The sequence below is a fragment of the Bombina bombina genome, chromosome 4 (genome assembly GCF_027579735.1).
Source record: "Bombina bombina isolate aBomBom1 chromosome 4, aBomBom1.pri, whole genome shotgun sequence".
Classification (NCBI taxonomy): Eukaryota; Metazoa; Chordata; class Amphibia; order Anura; family Bombinatoridae; genus Bombina; species Bombina bombina.
Window position 1 is genome coordinate 820,107,960 of NC_069502.1, and position 27,307 is coordinate 820,135,266.

The 27,307-nt window shown below is 38.5% G+C and overlaps 1 protein-coding gene across 2 annotated transcripts in view; it reads left to right on the plus strand.

Annotated features, from left to right (window-relative positions):
* The first annotated feature begins 1,289 nt into the window (after positions 1-1,289).
* LOC128655625 (zinc finger protein 3-like) overlaps positions 1,290-27,307 on the plus strand; it is a 32,776-nt gene continuing 6,758 nt past the window's right edge. The window contains exons 1-6 of one of the 2 annotated variants that reach the window (XM_053709214.1): positions 1,290-1,427; positions 1,932-2,037; positions 3,227-3,371; positions 6,001-6,105; positions 7,263-7,410; positions 26,581-26,688. In XM_053709214.1, the coding sequence (XP_053565189.1) occupies positions 6,031-6,105; positions 7,263-7,410; positions 26,581-26,688 (331 nt within the window). In that variant the 5' untranslated portion in view covers positions 1,290-1,427; positions 1,932-2,037; positions 3,227-3,371; positions 6,001-6,030. The remainder of the gene's footprint in view (positions 1,428-1,931; positions 2,038-3,226; positions 3,372-6,000; positions 6,106-7,262; positions 7,411-26,580; positions 26,689-27,307) is intronic. The other variant, XM_053709213.1, reaches the window with a different exon arrangement.

Consider the following 27,307-nt stretch of genomic DNA (forward strand, 5'->3'; position numbering starts at 1 on the left):
TCTCCCCAGCACCTTATACACAGGTATATAACACTACAGATCTGTCTAACACTCACACCACCTCTCCCCAGCACCTTATACACAGGCATATAACACTACAGATCTGTCTCACACTCACACCACCTCTCCCCAGCACATTATACACAGGTATATAACACTACAGATCTGTCTAACACTCACTCCACTTCTCCCCAGCACCTTATACACAGGTATATAACACTACAGATCTGTCTCACACTCACACCACCTCTCCCCAGCACATTATACACAGGTATATAACACTACAGATCTGTCTAACACTCACTCCACCTCTCCCCAGCACCTTATACATAGATATATAACACTACAGATCTGTCTCACACTCACACCACCTCTCCCCAGCACCTTATACACAGGTATATAACACTACAGATCTGTCTCATACTCACACCACCTCTCCCCAGCACATTTTACACAGGTATATAACACTACAGATCTGTCTCACACTCACACCCCCTCTCCCCAACACCTTATACACAGGCATATAACACTACATATCTGTCTCACACTCACACCACCTCTCCCCAGCACCTTATATACAGGTATATAACACTACAGATCTGTCTCACACTCACTCCACCTCTCCCCAGCACCTTATACACAGGCACATAACACTACAGATCTGTCTCACACTCACACCACCTCTCCCCAGCACCTTATACACAGGCATATAACACTACAGATCTGTCTCACACTCACACCACCTCTCCCCAGCACCTTATACACAGGCACATAACACTACAGATCTGTCTCACACTCACTCCACCTCTCCCCAGCACCTTATACACAGGCATATAACACTACAGATCTGTCTCACACTCACACCACCTCTCCCCAGCACCTTATACACAGGCACATAACACTACAGATCTGTCTCACACTCACACCACATCTCTGCAGCACCTTATACACAGGTATATAACACTACAGATCTGTCTCACACTCACACCACCTCTTCCTGCACCTTATACACAGGTATATAACACTACAAAGCTAGTCATATAAACCAATGAGATTCACATATTACACACGACACATTTACACACAGTCTGCGCATTGTGTACTTACCTCACTATACATAAACAAGTAGCAAGTAGGTGCTGAATCAATATCTCCAATCCCCTTGTGTTTCCCGATGTGTAGCAGCTAGTTCCCATCCAGCAGAAGGACCGGTGATGTCACAAGTCACATGACTGATGTGACCACACGGGAAAGAGATTTACCGGAAGTAGCTGTGCAGGCATCTCTAATGCAGCTTCCTGTAGCACTAGCTGTGTCTGTCTTTGTGATTTGATCGCTATTCGCTTATTTCGCTAGTGTAGTCATAGTTGTTGTTATACGGAACACACTGCTGCTGTCTCAGCACTTAATACCGTGGTTTCATGCAGGTAACTTTCTAAATGGTGATGTGTCTGTGTACAAAGCACTGGGGAAATGTGTGCATCACAACGAACGTCTCCTAAATAGTAAATGCCTCTATATAAGCTACTGCAGAGGATTGTGTGTGTTTGAGGCAGAGGAAACCATAATAGCATATATCTGTATATAAGGTACTGGTGATAAGTTGTGTGTGAGGCAGAGGAATCATCTCTATAATATTATATATATGTATATAAGGTACTGGAAGGGGGAGGGTTGAGAGAGAAAGACAGTGATATATATTTATGTATATAATGTATTGGAGAGGGGGCTGTGTGTAGGGCAGAGGGAATAGTCTTTACTATGAGGTGTGTGTGGTATTAATGCATACATGTATGTGAAGTGTGTATGTGAGTTTGTATAGATATATGTGGGCTACACATGTATGCATAGGTCAGTGTGTGTGTATAAGTGTATGTATGGCTATTATTCTTATATGTGTAATTTCTGTCATGTATGTGCTACTGCTGCAGGTCTTAGTGTTACAGAATATTACTGACCATGAACAAGATGAAGAAGAAGCTGCATGAGCAGATCCTGAATCACATCCTGGAGATTCTCTACCTACTGACGGGAGAGGTGAGAAAACATAACGACACCACAGTAACCTCTTGCAGGGAATATGTGCGTTAGTTGCTTAGCAACAAGAAGTGACAGATGCTCAGAAGAAAAGAAGAAGCCTGTGTTTAAAGGGACATTCCAGCCAAAATTGGAATTTCCATGGATACATTTCAGTTTTGAATAGAAGCATTTTTGTAATATATATGCATAAGTAAAAATGCTTCTAGTAAAAGTTATAGCTGTTTTAAAAGTGTATTTAAGTATGCACCGTGCAGCAGCATTTTCAACACAACACTTGCTCAGAGAGCCTAAGGTGTTTGTACCATCTAGTAATGACTCAATTTGTTTATTGCTGGCATGATACAAACCCCACTGATGATCTGAGCAGTTTCCGTATTTAGTGCTGGTTCACTGAGAATATCTAGCTGTGCTTCACATGCACGTGCAAAGAAAAATGTTAACACTAAAACGGTGATAATTTTTAATAGAAGCATTTTTGCCAATACATGTATATTGCAGATATGTTTCTATTCAGAGATGTAATTCATATATGTGAATATTCTCTTGTAGAAATTAAAAAAGCCTGTTGTAGTTTGTTCCATCATTCCCATACACAGACCAGCAATAGGCAGCTTAGGTTGCTTATGAAGTGATGTCAGGCTTAGGCTAATAAAGAATACACTGGTATTTATATGGTATAAACAAGTAGTAATTTGTGCAGAAGTGGAAGTGCTATTGTATAGAATGGCCATAAGCAAGTGTACATATGCCATATATACATAATACCTGCACGTACATCCGCTACCTGGATAGTCTACTCACATCCTGGTAATTTCATTGTGCTCGTTACCTGGATATCCTGTAATTTATCTCTATATAATGTTTGTGTTTTTTTGTTTTTTCAACTGCACGCAAAGATACTGGAGCGTAAATCTTGCAGGATCCAGAAACTGACCTTTCAACATATTAGACAGTGATTGCTTGATAAGTGCAGGAGCTTAGTTATATTTTCCTTAAAGGACCACTGTAAGTTCAATTTAATATAGCTTTTTTATTTTATTTTATTTGTTTTAAACATTTTTTTACATAGGATGTCATTAGCACTACCCTACCTGATCGCTGCAATCTTATTTGTAATAAATATATTTTTCCGAACCCACTCCGTGGGTATCTGCTGCTGCTATCCAATCCTGTGTGCAAACCGCAGTTTGAAGATGGCGGACGAATTTTGAACAGTGCATGCGCGAGATTGCGCAACATCATCGACAACGTCACTCCTTTCCAGACCGGCTCCGACAAAGAAGACACGCTCTATCGATCTTACATAATAAGATCTGTCAGCGCATTGATAGGTAAGTCTTTCAGAATCACCCTAGCTATAACGAGCATCATTACAATGTATCGAATTCACTTCAAACATGCATCGTTCAACGCTACAGATAAGGACGGGAGGGATTATATGTTTTGCTTTCAGCGTAGAAAGCCTGGATACACGATCGCATCGATCGCAAATGCTCATGCGTTATTCCCGATGAGGTGCTGGTAATTACGGCTTCAGTCGGACAATATGCGCAAGCGATATTTTCTGCGCATGCGATTGTGTACCAATTTGTAATATAATGAGATGCAAAAGCAGCAAAAACAATTGGTTTACTTTGACATACACATAGGTGCTAAAATTGTGGCCTGGATTACATGACGTTATAGCCGGAAAAAAAAAAATGGTTTTAGAAGTAAATGACGCTTCGATTTGCAAGAGTTTGAGGTTGGCTATTTTTATTTCATAAAAGTGATTTAGAATATGTGTTTTATTTAGACCAAAAATGTGAAAAGTTTATAATCCTTTAATTTTCCACGGCAAAGGATATATTTAAAAAGCTTCTTAAGGGTTTTGCCCCTGCACTACAAATCAGTGTGAATGTTAAAAACAAAATGACCATTTAAATGCTTATAAAATGTATTTTGCATGCTGATCTTTTCCAATGCGGCTCTTAATTGTTGAGAAATACTGTGCATATGTAAGAACGTTATTGTGTTCACAGATATTTTGCAAGGGATGTTAAACAGTAAAAATATAAGTGTTGCGCTATACTCCTGACTTATTGCCTCTCCAAAAATATCTCCTTTCTAAAGATATGAAATATGACAATCGTAACAGTGTAGGAAGGGCACTACAAAGCAGAGTCAAATGTGTCACTGATAATAATAATGTGTGCACGGTAGATAAATAATTCATAAAAATATTATTTTAATTTGGGGTTCAATGTTGATGTAGAATTCACTATTAATACAAAACTCTGAGCAAAAAAATAATAAAACATCACTATTCATAAAATGAGTCACAGTTTATAACATTAAAAGTCCTCAAAAATTACAGTCCATAAGCTTTGAATGTGGATTACGGTTCAAAAGTCCTGGGACGTCTCCCAATAACCACTTGTTTTTATCCACCAATATAGGAAGGTACTGATTGACTTGACCTTTTAAAGCAAACCTTGTTCCGCAGCTCCTGATCATATACAGACCTCCAACCACAGACTGTGGTGTCAAATAATATCAGATACTCACCCCCAGCTCAATCAATAGCCAGTTGCTATTAGAGGTGCACCTTGGTCCGATAGACAGTGTGTCATGACGCCTATGCGCTCCGGCTTTCCATTCTTACATTTTTGAGGACTTTTAATGTTTTAAACTGTAGACATTATGATGTATTCAATGCAAAGATTAGTCTTAGAATACTATGTAGATTTATCTTTACAATTATATCAGTTTAAATATTGAAAATATATGTCTAAAGGTTTAATTTCTATAAATTACTTTAGTTTCTATAAAGTAATGGACGCCACCATGTTTAAACTATTTTTCTATTTATCTCTGTTTGTGTAAATAAAGCTAAAAACCTTTTTAGCCAATATTAAAGTGAAGGTCAATTTAGATGAATTAGTGCCCTGTTTTTAATAATCCTATTAAAAACAAGGGCACTTTAATTCATCAAAATTGACATTTCACTTGTTTTATTAAAAACTTTACCTTTTAATCCTGACAGCCGCTGCAGCGCTTCCTCTGCCCATCGCAAGCCCTCTTCGCGGGTCCAAAATGACGAATATGGCTTCCTCCAATCACGGAGTTGCCTCAGGCCATAATCCCCTTGGGGGAAAGCCGTGATTGGAGGAAGCCGGATTTGTCATTTCTGACGTAAGAAGAGGCTGCTGACGGCCAGGGGAATCGCTGGAGCGTCTCAGGATTAAAAGGTAAGTTTTAGAAGAAAACAAGTGAAATCTCAATTTTGATGAATTAAAGAAAATTATATAATATTAGAAAATATTACACTGCCCCCACACCACTTCATAATGCCACCTGGCTATTTCATAATACCACACGGCTGGCAAAAAAATTCAGTGAAAAACACTGAAAGTTGTGTGAAATTACTTCTTTTATTACCTGTTTTATATCTGTCTCTAATTCTCTTCAGCAGGAAAACAAATAAGGGGCAACTTAAACTCAAACATGGCAGCTCCCATACTTTATAGAAACTCAGTGAAATTTAGAAATCAAAAAATGTCTTAGTCAATTTACAGGAAAAGGGAACAAAATAAATATTGAAAGTATATTGGAAAGTCTTTTTTAGCTACATATAATTAAACATTTTATATTACAGTTTCATACTGTTTAATATCCCTTTAATTCCTTATATATACAATATTTGTGTGTGCAGATATTGTGCAGTGCAACACTTAATTCCTGATATTTACTGTGCATCTATAAATTATTTATTGTGTGTTCAGATATTTTGTAATGCAACACTTAATTCCTGATATATACTGTGCATATATACAATATTTACTGTAGGTACAGATATTTTGTAATGCAACAATTAATTCCTGATATATACTGTGACCATTATGAGATGGGGAATGTGATAACAGGATACACAAGTGATGTGAGAGGGGTCAGTGATGTTTTTATGTTTCACTCTTGCAGCGTGTGACTAACTCACTGACAGCGAGTGGCATGACCAGGGACAAGACGACAACAGAGAGGATACTGACCCACACCCTGCAGATCATGTACCTGCTGACAGGGGAGGTGATGGAATATGTCATAATAACAGCTGCATGTCCCTGTCACTGGCTGTATTTGTTTATTTACACATAATAACATGATGAAATGATTAGAATATGCTGATTGCAGCCTGACATGTCCTCGCTGTACATGGGGTATATAACCTTTTCATACTAAGGGCCAAACATATGTATCTTTGTTTATATACTTTAAAAAGCAAGGGTAATCTGAAAAACAAAACATCCAAAAATATATTATTATATTAGACCAAAATTATTCAAATATTTATGTATTTAAGTTTTTAGCATTTCTTATCACTGAGGATGCCCACAAAGCTGGCACATTTCAAAGAAATTTGTTTATGCAATGAAAAGTTACAAGCACCTGAAAAATGGCTGTTAGAGGGTATAGTGGTTGTGAGGAATTATTGTAGCGGGGCCTGGCAATTTAGAGGTTAAATGCTATGAGGGTGTGTTAGTTTATGTGTTTATTGCCGAGGGGTTATGGAGCCTATAATGCCGGTGGGTACTGCTCACGGTAACAGTTTACAGATTTTAAAAAGCGATATTAAAAGTTTATCATTCTATGCATTGGGCACATAATATTCAGCTGGTAAAATCATGGTAAGTTTTGCCAGCACGCTATTTAGCACATCTCATAAGCATGTGATGCACTAACTAAATTGCCCACAACAAATAAGTCTTTCAGAAATATTTTAACCAGTGAATTCTAATACCAAATTGAGAAATACTAAAACGCTGACCAAAGTCTCTCTTGACTTGTAATCTAGACTGTAATATTTTGTTCTGGTTAATGGTGGCATATATTTGACTCTAAAGGTCACATTCCGGGCCCTTGGGGTTTGGTTGGAAAATTTGCTCTATAGAACTGCACAATTACAGGAAAAATCCACCCCCCCCCCCCCCCCATTGCAGCAGTGTTCACCGACTGATTAAAGGTGCTAGGTTATAGATTAGAGGTGCACACTGCTGGGGAATGGGGCATTATACTAGTGCCAGGGCTCAGTAACGCTTTACTTACCCATCTGGCCCATTGAGTATTTTCCTTACTTCTGTCTGTGTCTCTGCATATTCTCAATAACATTATCCTGGCTCTGTCAGTAAAAGTGTGTGACAGAACTAGTCCCTGTGTTATTGCTGAATGAGTTGTGTGTGTTTCAGGTGCCTATAAAGTGTGATGATGTTGCTGTGTATTTCTCTATGGAGGAGTGGGAGTATATAGAGGGACACAAGGAGCTTTACAAGGACGTCATGATGGAGACTCACCAAGCAGTAAGGACTATGGAGATCCCAGGAAATGAGAGCTCAGGTAACGCTATGTGGTAATAAATATCTCACTCAGGAAATGCACAAACACTACAGAAGTAACTGAAAGAGTGTAAATCTACAATCTGTGATGTGTGTTAATCTAATGAGCTGTCTGATTATAAACAAGTTTTATACCCAATAAATATCAAAACATTTTTTACAAGGGTGTGAGAAGCAAAAAGTTTGCCAGGGATAGTAATGCAATTATATATGAATATTTTTATATGCACAAATTTATTTAAAGCTATGGTAAACTCTCCCTTTATAAAAACAGATCTGGAATGTTAGTGATATTTTAGATGGAGTTTAAGTCATCAATGAAGATGTGATATAACTTACTTTTTAATATAGATATGAAATTAAAATGCTCCGCTGCCCATTTCAATAGTCAATTTTTCTGTGAGCTAATGGTTTGAATTGTTGTCCAATCAGCGCTCTTCACATTTGTCACTTTTGTTGTAGCTAGAGCATGGATTGGAGAACAATTGAAGCCGTTAGCTCACCGAAAAATTGAATTTTGAACTGGGTGGCGGAGCACAAGGTATTTGAACTTCACATGTGTACTAAAAAGTAATTTATTACAACTGATGTATTAAACCATTTAAAATATCACTAACATGGGGCGGAGTCTGAAGGAGCACAGTGATGGCTGCTTAATCACTGAGCTCTGTGCATTGTAAACAGATAAAAAGCTACAACTGTGAAAATAATGAGCTAATCTAGCTAAGATATAGAAGATAATCTCCCTAAGACTAGAGGGACAAAGCAGAGCCAAGGTGAACTACACTGAAAAGAACCTGTGCAGCAAAGACATCAGACCGGTTACCCACGCAGTGAACAACTTAGCGAGCCCGCCATTGAGGGAGCCTGTCACAGAGGACAATGGAAAAAAACAAACGGAGGTAAAGATGAAATCCTTCCGATACCGCAACACAACCTGACCCGGCTCTGGTAAGCGACTTTGAATAGTCCTCTGCAGCAAACTAAGCAGCGCACGGTGGAGATGAGAGGAGGAGAAACTAAATAGCGCAGCGAGCCGCCATTATTACACAGCCCCAATAAGATTCCTGGCATATCGCACATTACACTGGTTAAAGCGATCATGAGCCAGTCTGCAACACACAGAGGCATAAAATTAGGTATCTTGAAACCCCTGCAAGAAAACTTTAATGAGTGAAGGGCTAAAGGAAGGAGATTAAAAAGTGACTGGGCCCCAGTGTCCGGTGCATAACAAGAAATATGTAACTGCGCAATTAGCACTATAAACATACCCCAAAGCAGAAAGCAACTATTAAGCACATGAAAGTTAACTCTCTACACAGGGAAAGAGCCAGATGATAATATAAAACTCCAAAGATATATATGGGGGATCAAGTGTATGAAAGGTAGATGTTGAAGGCCTGCAACACGCTATATATCCAAAGCTGGGATAAAGGTGCTCAGCATAAACCACATAATTATCTGAAGCACATATGTTGATGTATGCTTGTTTTTCTATGCAGCTAGATGTTAATTCAACATATGAAATAGTAGGGTATCGATAACCAGACTCTTAAGATACAATATTTAGCACTGCATACCTGGCCTGATTTATCTGACTACAAACAAGAACCAGAGTCCTCCCTTATTTTTGGTATAAAATATATTTGTTGGTGCAAGAGACAAATATGTCTGTTAGAAAACAGAATAAAGCAGGATCTAGTGTAAAATCACAGCATCCCTTTTTTAAATCATCTAAAGGAGATAAAGGTCTGGGGACAGACACTTTACCATTTGAGGAAGACATGGATTCTGATACAGACTCCCAAACTACTAATACAGACCTGACTCCAGCAACAAAAGCAGATATTAAAAATCTTGTATCTAAACAAGATATCAACACGATCTTTGATAAAATGTGGGAAAAGATGGATACATTACAGACCACGGTTACCGCTAGTCTAGCAGAAATTAAACAAGATATCCTAGACCTAGGAGCCAGAGTTGAATCGCTTGAAGAAAAAGAAGAGACAACAATGGAAGAGATAAGTGCACTATCCCAAAATATAACCTCCCATCAACAAGATATAGCTGAAATTCATGACAAGATGGAGGATTTAGAAAACAGAAGCCGCCGATGCAATTTAAGACTAAAGGGAATTCCTGAATCCGTCACACCATCGGAACTACCTGATTTCCTTCTGCAGCTATTTCAAGCTATTACAGATAATAAGGAAGATGGCAAATATGAAATAGAGAGGGCACATAGAGCCTTGCGAGCAAAACCCAAAAAGGGAGACCCACCAAGAGATATAATAATAAAGATGCTACGTTTCCGAGAAAAGGAGGAGATAATGACAGCAGCAAGGAAGAATCCTACTTTTAAGTTTAAAGGCTCAATTATCCAGTTCTTTCAGGACTTATGCTTAAGAACACTGCAAAGACGCAGTACCCTGCGCCCTCTCACACAGCTACTACGTAAAAACCAGATACCCTATAGATGGGGATTCCCATTCTCCCTCAATATTCAGCACGAAGGGAAAAATATCTCAATTAAAGATCCGGCAGAGATCCCAGAAATTTGCAAATACTTCAAACTCAACTGCCCAGACATACCTACCTCACCCCAGGAAAACAAAGGGATACATCAACCCTCCCAACAATCAACGGATAGATGGTCCAAGGTAGCAAAGAAGAAGCAAAAAACTTGAAGTCCCATCAATCTTACAATATCATATTAGGAACTCAACTTTAGGAACAACTGAACTAAGTTGCAACAATCCTGGAGGACCCTCACAAGAATGGACACCTAATGCTAGAATCAGTTTACAGCACCATATCAGGAACTTAACTAAAGGAAAAACTGAACTGAATTGCAGCAATCCTAGAGGACCTTCACAAGAATGGACTCCTGATGCTGAGGACAGTTTGCAGATGAGTACACCTATGTGAAATGCATATATAGGCTGGGGAGGAGGAAGGGGGTTTGTGTTTATTTCTCCTCTATGGCCATTAGCTTTAGGGGGTAAAACAGGTACGCTTTGCACCAACCACGACTGCCTTTAGGGCTGCCAATTAATTGAAGGTTGCCTAAACTTAATCTGAACTCTATCATACTAAGACTGCTCTCAGCAACATATCTAGCTTTACAATGCACATCCGCCTAGATGTGTAATCATCGAGTGTTATTAGATGTTATGTACAATTTACACGTTACTGTTTTTATGTTTTATTGTTCTATTTTTTGTTTTTTAGTTAATGTTCTCAGTTCAGTATGGGATTGCTCATACTATACAGTTATTAAATTCAACTGGTCACATGCTGGGTATGTTCACCTAGAATCTTACAAGGTGTCAAGAATACTGAGAAGGAGATTTAAGGTAAATTGCAATGTGAATGACTATCTGACATGTTTCTACCTGATTGCTTATGATATAGTTTCAGATCCTTATTTCAAAGCACACTTAAGAAGCAATGGTTATGTTAGAGACCACACATACAGCATAGAAGATGGATACATGGACCATTAACTTAATATCCCACAATGTTAGGGGTCTGAATTCAGATATCAAACGTAGGACAGCAATGACACAGTATAAATCCTTACAGGCAAATGTAATTTTCCTCCAGGAAACTCACTTTATGAAGTCCCAGATACCTAAATATTGGTCCAAAGCTTTCCAACAACATTTTCACTCCACATCAGATGCAAAAAAACGCGGGGTGTCTATACTTATACATTCTTCGTTGCCCTTTGTACATAGGGAAACAATTGATGACAAGGAAGGTAGATTTCTAATTGTGAGGGGTCAGATTCAGGGCACTGATATTACCCTATGCAATATATATGCCCCTAATGATAAACAAGACACTTTCATTAGACAAATCACACATCTCCTGACAGAATGGTCTCAGACTAGGACGATTCTTGCGGGCGATTTTAATGTAGATCTTGCGCTGCAATCTAGAAGATCTCACTCTACACTCACTAATAAACAGAACAAGCAATGCAAGATGTCCAAACTGATTCAAGACCATCTAAGCACACTCACTCTAATAGACTCCTGGACAGCTTTATATGGTCACACAGATGACACTACCTTTTTCTCAGCAGCACATAAAACATATACAAAATTAGATTATGTTTTTGTCAGTCAGTTTTTACAACCTGTATTAGTGACTTCGTCCATTCACTCTTGTGTGTGGTCGGACCACTCTATAGTACAACTCAAAATGGGCAGTATTCAGGTACCAAATAGGAAGAGAGTTTGGACATACGATCCAATCTGTTTAAAAGATCCTATGGTCCATAACACAGTTACACAAAATATGCTGGAGTATTGGGACATTAACATGGGATCTACAGATAATCCTATTTCAATATGGGCAGCTCATAAGACTTACTTGAGGGGACTACTCATTAAAGAAAAATCTATCTTACTCCGCAAAATAAACACACAACGACTGACTCTCCAAAAAGAGATAGACACACTAGTGAGACAACACAAACTCACACAATCTAGAAGTGTATTGACACAACTCAAAGACAAACGCACGAAACTGGCGGCAATTCTGAATGATCAGGCAGTAAAAGCAGCATTTCGACTCAAGACAAATTACTATATTTATACTAATAAGCCCGACAGATATATGGCGAACAGAATCCGCGAGAGAACTAAGTTAGCTACGATACCCCAAATTCAAAAACAAGATGGTACCATTACATCCCACCCGCAGGAAATTGTCGATTGCTTTGCCCAATACTATAGTTCGCTATACGAGGGAACTCATGTCAGCCATTCCCCATATACTGAAACCCTGCTCACTAAATTATTAGATGAAGCTCAGCTACCTTCCATTTCAGAGACAGAAAGAGATAACCTTAATCGAGAAATCACTATAAATGAAGTACAACAGGCTATCAAAGATCTGAAGCCAGGGAAGGCCCCGGGCCCGGATGGCTTGCCCGGGGAATATTATAAACTATTTAAATCCTCATTAGCTCCACATTTAGTTAAATTCTCAAATTATATTATGCAAGGTTACGAGATTCCGTGTGATCTCCTAAGAGCTAAAATAGTTGTAATACCTAAACCAGGGAAAAACTCGAAATGGTGCGCCAGCTATAGACCCATATCCCTTATAAACCAGGACTTGAAAATTTTCACTAAGATCTTGGCAAACAGATTAAAATATGTCCTCCCAGGCATAGTACACCCAGACCAGGTGGGGTTTGTTATGGGTAGAGAAGCACCGGACAATGTTCGGCGCATAATCACAGCAATAAATCACCTAGACCACACTAAAACGCCTTCTCTGGTCCTGTCTTTGGACGCGGAGAAGGCGTTTGACAGAGTTGACTGGACATATATGTTTACAGTTCTGGAAAGAATGGGGTTTGGAGGCCCCTTTGTAGAAGCCTTGAGAAGTATATACTCTAACCCCACGGCCACGGTAGGAGCCATGGGACATCACTCTGGGCCTATTTACATTAGAAATGGCACAAGGCAGGGATGCCCGCTGTCTCCGTTGCTATTCGCCCTATGCATGGAACCGCTGGCGGCCAATATAAGACGCTCCCCCGATATAACAGGACTTAAAATCAAAGACATTGATTATAAAATCACCCTCTTTGCAGATGATGTTCTGCTGACGCTGACCAGGCCCCTTACATCTTTAGCGGGCCTCTATGATATTCTACAGAGGTTTTCTATAGTGTCAGGATATAAGATCAATATGGACAAAAGTGAGGCGTTAGCAATATCTTTACCAGCCCACACAAAAAAACTAATCGAACTGAACTTCTCATTCTCATGGGCTAAATCATATATTAAATACCTAGGAATTAAGTTAACAGTTCACTACAGTGATTTATATAATACAAACTATCTCCCTATGTATAGAGAATTACGTAGAGATATTGCTAAATGGAAGCTTCTTAATTTTTCTTGGTATGGCAGAATATCTGCAATAAAGATGAATCTCCTGCCAAGAATCCTCTATTTGTTTCGGACCTTGCCCATACTAGTCCCGAAAAAAGACTTAAAAACCCTACAAGCAGATGTTATCTGCTTTGTAAATGGCAAGAAGCAGTCGAGACTTCCTTATAAAACACTAACTAGACATAGGCAATTAGGAGGAGTAGGGGTCCCTGATTTACTTAACTATTATGACGCATCTAGGTTGGCCCAAACAGCGCTGATGGGATCCTCAATAAAGCATTTGGTGTGGATGGACCTAGAGAAGGAGATAGGTGAATTGGACTCTCCGGGAGATTTGGTTTGGGATAGATTACGACCCCAAAGTAAAGTTAACAAATACTCCCAAACCACTGTATTTTCAATTGACCATTGGACAACACTAACAAATAATAAGAAACTGATGCCAGGCTTTTCCTCTAAGATGCCACTTAAATATCTTATTCCACATGACTACCGAAGACAATTAGACAAATGGGAAAACAAGGGTCTATACCGGGTAGGGGACCTGTTAGCGCATAATAAACCACTAACCTTCAATCAGCTAAGAGATAAGTTGTTGCCCATCCCCCTACATTGGTATTTATATTTACAGATTACATCCGCACTGAATAGATTTATACCACACATGCACAAGCAGATTAGCACTACATTGGAGAGATTATGCTGCACCACCATCAGACCTAAGAAATCCATCTCACTGCTATATCTAGCGATACAAAACTTAAATAATGAAAACAAATCAGCGGTCATGCTCAATTGGGAAACAGACACACATTCAACACTAGAAATAAACGAATGGCAGGAATTGTTTTATTCCTCCTGTAAGGGATTAATTAGTGCCGATTTAAGAGAAAATAGCCTCAAGACCATTTTTAGGTGGTATTTGACTCCAATTAAAACATCACACTACGCGGAGAGGAGAAGCAGAAATTGTTACCGGGGATGTGAGACGGCTGGCACATACATACATATGTGGTGGGAGTGCCCTGGTGTGACCCACATCTGGACTAAGCTATCGGTATTTCTCAGTACCCTTTTGGATGAGCAGATATCACTGACCATATCCCAGGGGTTATTAAACGCTCCACTTCCAAACTTTAATAGGCATATTAATACCTTCATTAAAATACTTTGCACAGTCACAAGGGTAGGAATAGCCAGACACTGGAAAGAGGGAGTACCGACATGGTGCGAGATACTAGAAAGATTTAAACAAACATATTCTTTACACGAAATGGCAGCAACAATACTAGATACGGTGGGAAACTTCCACAAGATCTGGTTCTACTGGATGATGCACCCGCCCTAATATGTTTATCTTCATCTAACCTGAGAGAGGCAAAAAAAAGGGGGGGAAAAAAGAAGGAAGGGGAAGAGAAAAAAAAGGGGAAAAAAATACGATAGGAATAGGAAGAAGGAAGGAGTTCTGAGAGGACATAATTGCGAAAATTTCTTTATGACTGTTATATTATATTCAGGGGTATGACACACTGAGAGTTCATTCCAGTGACCAAAAGTTATGTTTAGTTAGCCTTTTTTTTTTTTTTTTTTTTTTTTTTGTAATAGAAATCCATATAAGTGATTGGTGTCTTTCATGAGAAATATATCAGGTATGCCTTACTGACTTTGAGACTTGATTGTATGCTGTAACTCCATATGAAAAAAGGTAATCTTCAAGTTGTTAAATTTAGAAAATACTGAGTTTGTATGCCTGATAAGCAGATAATGTAATCAACTGTACAAGACCGATATTGTGTTTAATGATGTTATTTCAATAAAAACTATTTTATCATAAAATATCACTAACATTCCGCATCTGATTTTATAAAGGGGAGACTTTACCATCACTTTAAGCAACAGACTAGCAGGAAATGTATGTCACATTCTTAGGTTGTAATGCGCATTGGCTGATAGAAAAATGTAGATTTATCCAGCAACAGATCATCTTTAAAAAAATCAAATAGAATACATTGTAAATTGTTTCATGATTAGCAAAAAGAAACACATTTTATTCTCTGTTAGAACTAACAGGTCACAGTGATGAAAATCTAGACACAGGAACACAAAGAGAACTTGTACAGGATATTCTGATATTATTTCACCCTTTAAAAATGATGAGCCTCAGTACAGACGGGTTGCAATGATAAAATCTATTTGGTTCATAAACGTACCGGGCGAGATTACATATGTGGCGTATTTTTCAGCACAACTGCTGAAACCCACGTCACCCATAAATTCACCTCGCACATCGGGGGAATCACATAAGACGCGCCGCCAGATGATATACTGGCGTAAGTCGGAAACACTAGCGAGGTTCAGAAAGGTGCGCAACTGCACATTTCTAGCGTCACCAGTAACTTACTCCAGTATATGGCACGCATAACTATAAAATAAACGTAAAAATTGAAAACCAAAATTTATTTAAAAACCTACACATCAAAACCTCTAAACCACCATCCCCCCACATCGTAATCACTAATAAAAGTTATTAACCCTAAACCATCATCCCCCACATCTCAACTACTAAATAAACATATTAACCCCTAAACCGCGAGCGAGGTTCAGAAAGGTGCGCAACTGCACATTTCTAGCGTCATTACAAAATAAATCTCAGCGCTCCCTGGATACAAATAAATATTCCGGTATTTGATAGCAAGAACAATTTTAAAAGAATTATAAAAACTCTCCTAAAAATACTCAACTATAATGAATTATTATTAATAATACTCCACTGTAATGAATTGATGGGAAAACAGTGGCACTTAATAATCTTCATTTTAAAAAAACTCTAAATCATCACTTCTAAAACCATACAAATAATAATAGCAGTAAGAACCATAAAATAATTAGTTACCAAATGTACATATAGAGGGGGCTAGTTATCAAGCCGTCTACTTTTCTGGCTTCGCCGGCCCAATACGTCCGCCTAAGCTCGCCTACCTTCGCCGCCGCGGACCTGAAAAAATACGCCTAAGTTATCAAATAAAGCTGTCAAAAAGCCGTGGGGCGATGAGCAGCGGACTGTGACAGTTATCACTCATCCGATCTCGCTGCCCTTCGGCTTTTTCCCAGCTTTATTGCTAGCCTGTCACTAAGCACTCACACTAAACTGCACTGTTCTACCCCCTATACCGGCGCCCCCGGAACCTCCTGCAACTAAATAAAGTTACTACCCCCTAAACCGCCGCTCCTAGACCCCGCCGCAACTCTTATAAATGTATTAACCCCTAACCCGCCGCTCCCGGACACCGCTGCCACCTACATTATACCTAGTAACCCCTATCCTGCCCCCCCTATACCGTCGCCCTCTATTATAAAATTATTAACCCCTATCCTGCTGATCCCGCACCTCTCCGCAACTAAATAAATAGTTTAACCCCTAAACCGCCGCTCCATGAACCCGCCGCAACCTATAATAAATTTATTAACCCCTATCCTGCCCCCCACTACGCCGCCGCCACTGTAATAAAATGATTAACCCCTAAACCTAAGTCTAACCCTAACCATAACGCCCCCCTAACTTAAATATTAATTAAATAAATCTAAATAAATTAACTCTTATTAACTAAATGAATCCTATTTAAAACTAAATACTTACCTTTAAAATAAACCCTAATATAGCTACAATATAAATAATAATTATATTCTAGCTATCTTAGGATTTATTTTTATTTTACAGGTACCTTTCAATTTATTTTAACCATGTACAATAACTATTAAATAGTTATTAACTATTTAATAGCTTACCTAGCTAAAATAAAGAGAAATGTACCTGTGAAATAAATCCTAACCTAAGTTACAATTACACCTAACACTACACTATACTTTAATAAATTATTCCTATTTAAAAATAAATACTTACCTGTAAAATAAACCCTAAGATAGCTACAATGTAATTAATAATTATATTATAGCTATCTTAGGATTTATATTTATTTTACAGGTAACTTTGTATTTATTTTAGCTAGTTAGAATAGTTATTAAATAGTTATTAACTATTTAATAACTACCTAGCTAAAAGAAATACAAAATTACCTGTAAAATAAATCCTAACTTAAGTTACAATTAAACCTAATACTACACTATCATTAAATTAACTAAATAAACTACCTACAAAGAACTACAATGAAATACAATTACATAAACTAACTAAAGTACAAAAAATAAAAAAAGCTAAGTTACAAAAAATAAAAAATTAAGTTACAAACATGTTAAAAATATTACAACAATTTTAAGCTACTTACACCTAATCTAAGCCCCCTAATAAAATAACAAACCCCCCCAAAATAAAAAAAATCCCTACCCTATTCTAAATTATATAAATTTCAAAGCTCTTTTACCTTACCAGCCCTTAAAAGGGCCATTTGTGGGGGCATGCCCCAAAAAGTTCAGCTCTTTTGCCTGTAAAATAAAAATACAACCCCCCCCCCAACATTAAAACCCACCACCCACATACCCCTAATCTAACCCAAACCCCCCTTACAAAAACCTAACACTAATCCCCTGAAGATCATCCTACCTTGAGTCGTCTTCACTCAGCTGAGCCACCGATGGAACTGAAGAGGACATCCGGAGCGGAAGAAGTTAATCCTCCAAGCGGCGCTGAAGAAATCTTCCATCCGATGAAGTCATCATCCAGGCGGCGCTGAAGAAGTCTTCGATCCGGCCGATGTCATCTTCAAAGAGGCGCTGAAGAGGTCTTCTATCCGGGCGAAGTCATCTTCCAAGCCGGGTCTTGAATCTTCCTTCCGCCGACGCGGAACCACCTTCTTCACCGACGGACTACGACGAATGACGGCTCCTTTAAGGGACGTCATCCAAGATGGCGTCCCCTCAATTCCGATTGGCTGATAGGATTCTATCAGCCAATCGGAATTAAGGTAGGAAAATCTGATTGGCTGATGGAATCAGCCAATCAGATTGAGCTCGCATTCTATTGGCTGTTCCGATCAGCCAATAGAATGCGAGCTCAATCTGATTGGCTGATTGGATCAGCCAATCGGATTGAACTTGAATCTGATTGGCTGATTCCATCAGCCAATCAGATTTTCCTACCTTAATTCCGATTGGCTGATAGAATCCTATCAGCCAATCGGAATTGAGGGGACGCCATCTTGGATGACGTCCCTTAAAGGAGCCGTCATTCGTCGTAGTCCGTCGGTGAAGAAGGTGGTTCCGCGTCGGCGGAAGGAAGATTCAAGACCCGGCTTGGAAGATGACTTCGCCCGGATAGAAGACCTCTTCAGCGCCTCTTTGAAGATGACATCGGCCGGATCGAAGACTTCTTCAGCGCCGCCTGGATGATGACTTCATCGGATGGAAGATTTCTTCAGCGCCGCTTGGAGGATTAACTTCTTCCGCTCCGGATGTCCTCTTCAGTTCCATCGGTGGCTCGGCTGAGTGAAGACGACTCAAGGTAGGATGATCTTCAGGGGATTAGTGTTAGGTTTTTGTAAGGGGGGTTTGGGTTAGATTAGGGGTATGTGGGTGGTGGGTTTTAATGTTGGGGGGGGGGGGGTTGTATTTTTATTTTACAGGCAAAAGAGCTGAACTTTTTGGGGCATGCCCCCACAAATGGCCCTTTTAAGGGCTGGTAAGGTAAAAGAGCTTTGAAATTTATGTAATTTAGAATAGGGTAGGGATTTTTTTTTATTTTGGGGGGGTTTGTTATTTTATTAGGGGGCTTAGATTAGGTGTAAGTAGCTTAAAATTGTTGTAATATTTTTAACATGTTTGTAACTTAATTTTTTATTTTTTGTAACTTAGCTTTTTTTATTTTTTGTACTTTAGTTAGTTTATGTAATTGTATTTCATTGTAGTTCTTTGTAGGTAGTTTATTTAGTTAATTTAATGATAGTGTAGTATTAGGTTTAATTGAACTTAGGTTAGGATTTATTTTACAGGTAATTTTGTATTTCTTTTAGCTAGGTAGTTATTAAATAGTTAATAACTATTTAATAACTATTCTAACTAGCTAAAATAAATACAAAGTTACCTGTAAAATAAATATAAATCCTAAGATAGCTATAATATAATTATTAATTACATTGTAGCTATCTTAGGGTTTATTTTACAGGTAAGTATTTATTTTTAAATAGGAATAATTTATTAAAGTATAGTGTAGTGTTAGGTGTAATTGTAACTTAGGTTAGGATTTATTTCACAGGTACATTTCTCTTTATTTTAGCTAGGTAAGCTATTAAATAGTTAATAACTATTTAATAGTTATTGTACATGGTTAAAATAAATTGAAAGGTACCTGTAAAATAAAAATAAATCCTAAGATAGCTAGAATATAATTATTATTTATATTGTAGCTATATTAGGGTTTATTTTAAAGGTAAGTATTTAGTTTTAAATAGGATTCATTTAGTTAATAAGAGTTAATTTATTTAGATTTATTTAATTAATATTTAAGTTAGGGGGCGTTAGGGTTAGGGTTAGGTTTAGGGGTTAATAATTTTATTACAGTGGCGGCGGCGTAGTGGGGGGCAGGATAGGGGTTAATAAATTTATTATAGGTGGCGACGGTGTAGGGGGGGCAGGATAGGGGTTAATACATTTAATATAGGTTGCGGCGGGTTCAGGGAGCGGCGGTTTAGGGGTTAATACATTTATTATAGTTGCGGTGGGCTCCGGGAGCAGCGGTTTAGGGGTTAATATGTATAGAGTAGCTTGCGGTGGGCTCCGGGAGCGGCGGTTTAGGGGGTAATAACTTTATTTAGTTGCGGCGGTGTAGGGGGGGTCAGATTAGTGGTGTTTAGACTCGGGGTACATGTTAGGGTGTTAGGTGTAGACAGCTCCCATAGAAATCAATGGGATGTCTGTCAGCAGCGAACTTGTACTTTCGCTATGGTCAGACTCCCATTGATTCCTATGGGATCCGCCGCCTCCAGGCTGGCGCTTTGAAAACCAGGTACGCTGGGCCGTAAAAGTGCCGAGCGTACCTGCTAGTTTTTCGATAGCTAGCAAAAGTAGTGAGAATGTGCCGCACTTGTGTGCGGAACATCTGGAGTGACGTAAGAATCGATCTGTGTCGGACTGAGTCCGGCGGATCGAAGCTTACGTCACAAAATTCTACTTTTGCCGGTCTCGAGCCTTTGATAACTAAGGCGTATCAGCCTCGCCACAAATACGCTGCGGAATACGCAGCGTATTTGAGGTTGACGGCTTGATAACTAGGCCCCATAAGGTCCAAATCCTAATAGATAAAAGTTCCAAAGACTGATGATTCTTAGTTTAAATTGAACGAAAATCCTTTCTGTCCTTTGGCCGATTGCTGCTCGGTGTGTGGTCCGGATGTCCTGGTCCCGGTAGAAGGAAGTAACTGAAAAAAACAGCAAACACACAGCGCCCACCGATTCAAGGTAGCTTTAAAACAATTTATTTGTGCGCATAAAGTTAAAAATTCACACTTACAAGATTGTAGTGTTTAAAACGCTCTTCATATAACTGGCAGCAATTGTCCGTTATTCACCAGAAGCTGATTAAAACTTGAAATCCCGTCTTAGATCTCTGTTTGTAAAGTTCACCGCCTCAGCTGCTCTCTCATAGCAGCATTCTTTGTAACCAAATGTCGGCGGCTTGTGTAACCGTTCGTCTCAGCTGGTATTCGGCAATTTAGAAGCTGTCACTGTTTTGACCTTTGATATACCCATTTCCTTTGCAACAAGCAAACTTCAGGGGTGTTGTTCTTTTTCTGACATTATTTCACCCTTTTAAAATGATGAGCCTCAGTACAGACGGGTTGCAATGATAAAATCTATTTGGTTCATAAACATACCGGGCGAGATTACATATGTGGCGTATTTTTCAGCGCAACTGCTGAAACCCACGTCGCCCATAAATTCACCTTGCACATCGGGGGAATCACATAAGACGCGCCGCCAGATGATATACTGGCGTAAGTCGGAAACACTAGCGAGGTTCAGAAAGGTGCGCAACTGCACATTTCTAGCGTCACCAGTAACTTACTCCAGTATATGGCACGCATAACTATAAAATAAACGTAAAAATTGAAAACCAAAATTTATTAAAAAACCTACACATCAAAACCTCTAAACCACCATCCCCCCACATCGTAATCACTAATAAAAGTTATTAACCCTAAACCATCATCCCCCACATCTCAACTACTAAATAAACATATTAACCCCTAAAAAACCATCCCCCCACATCGCAACTACTAAATAAACATATCAACCCCTAAACCGCCATCCCCCCACAACGCAAAGTACCTAATAAACCTAATTACCCCTAATCCGCCATCCACCCACAACAAAAACTTGCTAATAAACTTATTAACCCCAAAACCGCCATTTCCCCACAACGCAAAGTACCGAATAAAACTATTAACACCTAAACCGCCATCCCCCCACATCACAAAACCTAATTATATTATTAACACCTAAACCGCCAACCCCCCACAATGCAAATTATTAAACTAATAACCAAGCCCCCTAACCTAACACCCCTAACTTAACCCCAATTCAAATACACTTTAAATTAAAAATATACTAACTACCTTCAAAATTAATAAAAAAAAACTAAATTACTAAAAAAAAAAACTAACATTACAGTAAAGAAAAAAAACTAACATTACAAAAAAACACTAAAATTACAAAATTATCCAAAATAAAAAAAGTTATTCCTATTCTAATACCCCTGTTTAAACCCCCCTCAAAATAACCCCCCCAATCTAGAAATATACTACCAATAGTCCTTAAAAAAGGCCTTTTGTAGGGCATTGCCCTAAAGTTAACAGCTCTTTTGCCAAAAAAATTAACAAATTACCCCCTAATATTACAACCCCCCAAAATTAAAAACACCTAACTAAAATAAACTAAACTACCCATTGCCCCAAAAAGGGCATTTAGATGGGCATTGCCCTTAAAAGGGCATTCAGCTCTTTTTCAGCCCTTTAAAAATAAAAAGCCCTAACCCCAAAATTGTTACTCAAGTGTATAGAATTGAGTGTTGGCGCTAACTGTTATCCTAAATGCCTGGTTAAAAGATAGACTACTCCTCCTCAGTAGTTTAAAAAAGTGTAGGTGCTAAAATTAAAAAAGGGGGTAACTGGCGCTAATGGTTAAATTAGCTAGGATAACACTACCAAAATGGTGACTGTTATATTAATAGACGGCTGTCCGTTAGAGTAAAAAATAAAAATGTGGAAAAATGAACAAGTAATACGAGTATCTTAATATTATCCTTCTGTTAACTGAAAGAGAAAATATTTTGTGTTTCAATTCTTAATTGGATATAGTGACAGCGTGTTTTAGTAAACAGAAAATGTGATAAAGGTTTTTACCTATTTGACATCGTCAATACTAATGTGAGTTTAATACAAAAAATATTAAAATAGTGACGTGTATACGTTAGATGTGGTGGACAATTAAGGTCTATATGTATAGATAATAAATGACAGATTGTGTAGCAAAAATGAATCTCTATGGCAGTTACTGCATAAAATATTTATTCCTATAAAAAATCAATAAAACAACAATCGATATAATTAAAATATTATATTAGGGACGTCTCCCTTGCAATCAGTGGTATCTGTCGACAAGAAGTTTGCTCAGCAGCAGTTAACTGGGCATATTTGGTGGTATGTAATACAGTGTTACTGCATACGTGAAAGTCACAATTGTGCAAATCGTAAGGTACCTTACAGTTAGAGATGTTTTGAAGGCTGACAGACCGGGCGTGTGTTGATTCTGTCCTTGCACCGGGTCTCAGTATGGTGGTGTATTACGCGGCTTAAAGACAAAACAGCTCGCTGATGTGGTGATTGGTGGTTTGGGTCACACACCCCTTTTCTGATAGGTCGAATGTCTGGCGTTCCGTAAAAATATATCGGCCAATATATTAATATATGATGAATTCTTCCTTTTACTGCAATGGTGTTTGTTGAACTTAAGTCAGACAATTTGTGCCTGCTGTAGCCGTGTTTAGAGACGGTTGTAGTGGTAAACGTGGATACTCGCTATTTGCTGATCAGATCCCTGGTCCTTGCAGCGGCTTTATCTCCTAAATCAAAAAATTAGAGAGTCCACAGGAGGGGCTGGATCGCAGCTTTTGCGTGTATTTCAATCTTTGATGGGTTCCACATAAAAACAAGCTTTCTTGTTACGTGTTACGTTCATTTCTAGTTCCTCTACTGTTTTGAGGTGTGTAGGGGCCATTTCTATGGTAGTGCTGATCTCTATGTTGGTTATCATGTTTGTTCTCTATATTAGTTTTAAAATTTGACTGGTTGGAAGTACTTGGTTGTGTATCTATGTTAATGGGCTCTACCGATTGTTCTAAATAATCATTTTGGTCTCTTTTCAATTTCCCCCATTTGGTATTTAGCAGGTCTTTTCTGAGTTCGCCTAATTTGTCAATTATGTCTCTTTGTCTGTCTTTATAATCTATATTCTCTTTTTTATCTGCTAATTTGATTTTGATCCCTGAAATGTTATTTTCAATATCTATAAGGGATAATTCTCTAGATTTTTTAATAATACCCATTAGTGTCATGGAAGCTTTTTCTAAGGTATCTTCCCATTCTTTTTCCAATTGTGTTTGTAGTTCAAAGTTACATTTTTTCTTTAACCTCAGACCCCTTGGGACTATGTTTGAGTCTATGTACTTATTCATAAAAATAAGTTCTGTTTTTTGTTTGAGTTCTATTTATATAGGAACATTGTATGTATCAAAATTAGTGATACAACAAACGCTATCACTTCCATATAGCCCTTTAAATACCCTGTATAAATATAAATATGCTAAGAATTTTTAGTAATACAGGAGATAATGTTTATATACCACCTTATATATGCACAAGCAATACCTATAGTCCACCTTTATGGAAAAGAGGTGTTGTATACCGGATCCAATAGGAATCAATAAGCAAGCAACCAATGAAATCCAAAGAACACCTTTAAAAAGTCTGAAATATACACCTGGAGTATCTTGATAAAGCCCTCTCAGGGTGAAACGCGTAGAATTTACTCCAGAAAGCTTGTTTTTATGTGGAACCCATCAAAGATTGAAATACACGCAAAAGCTGCGATCCAGCCCCTCCTGTGGACTCTCTAATTTTTTGATTTAGGAGATAAAGCCGCTGCAAGGACCAGGGATCTGATCAGCAAATAGCGAGTATCCACGTTTACCACTACAACCGTCTCTAAACACGGCTACAGCAGGCACAAATTGTCTGACTTAAGTTCAACAAACACCATTGCAGTAAAAGGAAGAATTCATCATATATTAATATATTGGCCGATATATTTTTACGGAACGCCAGACATTCGACCTATCAGAAAAGGGGTGTGTGACCCAAACCACCAATCACCACATCAGCGAGCTGTTTTGTCTTTAAGCCGCGTAATACACCACCATACTGAGACCCGGTGCAAGGACAGAATCAACACACGCCCGGTCTGTCAGCCTTCAAAACATCTCTAACTGTAAGGTACCTTACGATTTGCACAATTGTGACTTTCACGTATGCAGTAACACTGTATTACATACCACCAAATATGCCCAGTTAACTGCTGCTGAGCAAACTTCTTGTCGACAGATACCACTGATTGCAAGGGAGACGTCCCTAATATAATATTTTAATTATATCGATTGTTGTTTTATTGATTTTTTATAGGAATAAATATTTTATGCAGTAACTGCCATAGAGATTCATTTTTGCTACACAATCTGTCATTTATTATCTATACATATAGACCTTAATTGTCCACCACATCTAACGTATACACGTCACTATTTTAATATTTTTTGTATTAAACTCACATTAGTATTGACGATGTCAAATAGGTAAAAACCTTTATCACATTTTCTGTTTACTAAAACACGCTGTCACTATATCCAATTAAGAATTGAAACACAAAATATTTTCTCTTTCAGTTAACAGAAGGATAATATTAAGATACTCGTATTACTTGTTCATTTTTCCACATTTTTATTTTTTACTCTAACGGACAGCCGTCTATTAATATAACAGTCACCATTTTGGTAGTGTTATCCTAGCTAATTTAACCATTAGCGCCAGTTACCCCCTTTTTTAATTTTAGCACCAAAATTGTTACTCGCCATTGCTGAACGACAGCAAATCCTCTTAATCCCGGCGGCTCCATCTTCATCCTTTGCGGGGCTATCTTCTTTAATCTTCATCCATGCCGCTATCCATCTTGTATCTTCATCCCGGTGGCGGCTGCAATGTCCTCTGCAATCCTCTTCATCCGTGCGACACAGAGGTTCTCTTCATGCAATCTCCCACCGCACAATGAAGCTTGAATGCAAAGTACCCCTTTTATATGGGGGTACTCTTGCATTCCTATTGGCTGGCAAATTCAGATCAGCCAATAGAATGAAAGCTGCTTACATCCTATTGGCTGATTTTACTTTAATTCTTCAGTGTCTATTATAAGGGTACCTACGTGTGTGACATGTATCTGCGAGACAGGGCACAGGTAAGTGTATGTGTGTGATGTGTCTCACTTTTAGTTCTACTACTCCCACCCAATAAAACATAGATGAAAACTCACCTGTTATTTGTGGCGATTGTGATCTAACTTATGTAAATACAATTATAGCAAAAGACTGAAAACCGCTTCAGCACAAGGGTATGAAATGGCTCAGCAGTTAAAGGGATAGGAAAGACAAAATTAAACTTGCGTGATTCAGATAGAGCATAACGTTTTAAGACACTTTTAAATTCATTTCTTAAATTCACTTCTATTTACTAATGTGCTTTGTTCTCTTGGTATCCCTTGTTGAAAAGGAATAAACACATATCCTACACTAGTGTGAGTCTGCACACATTTGTCTGTTGTGATTGGCTAACTAGTTGTGTTCATCTAGCTGCCAGCAGTGCAATGCTGATCCTTCAGCAAAGGATTAAAAGATAATGAAGCAAATTTGATAATAGAAGTAAATTGGTTACAATTGGGGCTGTATTTGCAGCAATACATAATATAATATAACTGATACTAATTTACTCACTTTACTGCATGACACCGGTTGTATTTACTGTTGTGCTGATGTCATTACATAGAATGTTCTTACTGATGTGACTGCTAGTGTTGTAGGCTCAGGTGTATTTAGCTTAAATTACACAATTTTTCACATTTTGTTTTAAACTATTTTTTTTAAAAAGAGACAACAGAAATTGTAAAAAGTGATTTATTTATTTCTCCTTTTTTTTTCTTCAGGTGAAAATGATGCTAAGATTTCATGTAACACGGAACAAACAGAAGATCAGTGGCAAAGAAATATGCCAGATGCTGCAGAGCAGGAAATATGTGACAATATAAGTACAGGTAGGTGTGTGTGTGTGACACATGAGAGGGATGCAGGGCACAGGTGAGTGTAAGTGTGTGACATGTCTGTGGGAAGGAGGGAATAGGTGAGTGTACAAGTATGACATGTCTGAGGGAAGCAGGGCACATGTGAGTATACGTGTGTTATATGTCTTAAGGGAAGCAGGGCACAGGTGAGTGTATATGTGTGACACGTGTGAGGAATGCAGGGCACAGGTGAGTGTATATGTGTGACACATGAGAGGGATGCAGGGCACAGGTGAGTGTAAGTTTGTGACATGTCTGTGGAAAGCAGGGCACATGTGAGTATACGTGTGTTATATGTCTAAGGGAAGCAGGGCACAGGTGAGTGTATATGTGTGACACATGAGAGGGATGCAGGGCACAGGTGAGTGTAAGTTTGTGACATGTCTGTGGAAAGCAGGGCACATGTGAGTATACGTGTGTTATATGTCTTAAGGGAAGCAGGGCACAGGTGAGTGTATATGTGTGACACGTGTGAGGAATGCAGGGCACAGGTGAGTGTATATGTGTGACACATGAGAGGGATGCAGGGCACAGGTGAGTGTAAGTTTGTGACATGTCTGTGGAAAGCAGGGCACATGTGAGTATACGTGTG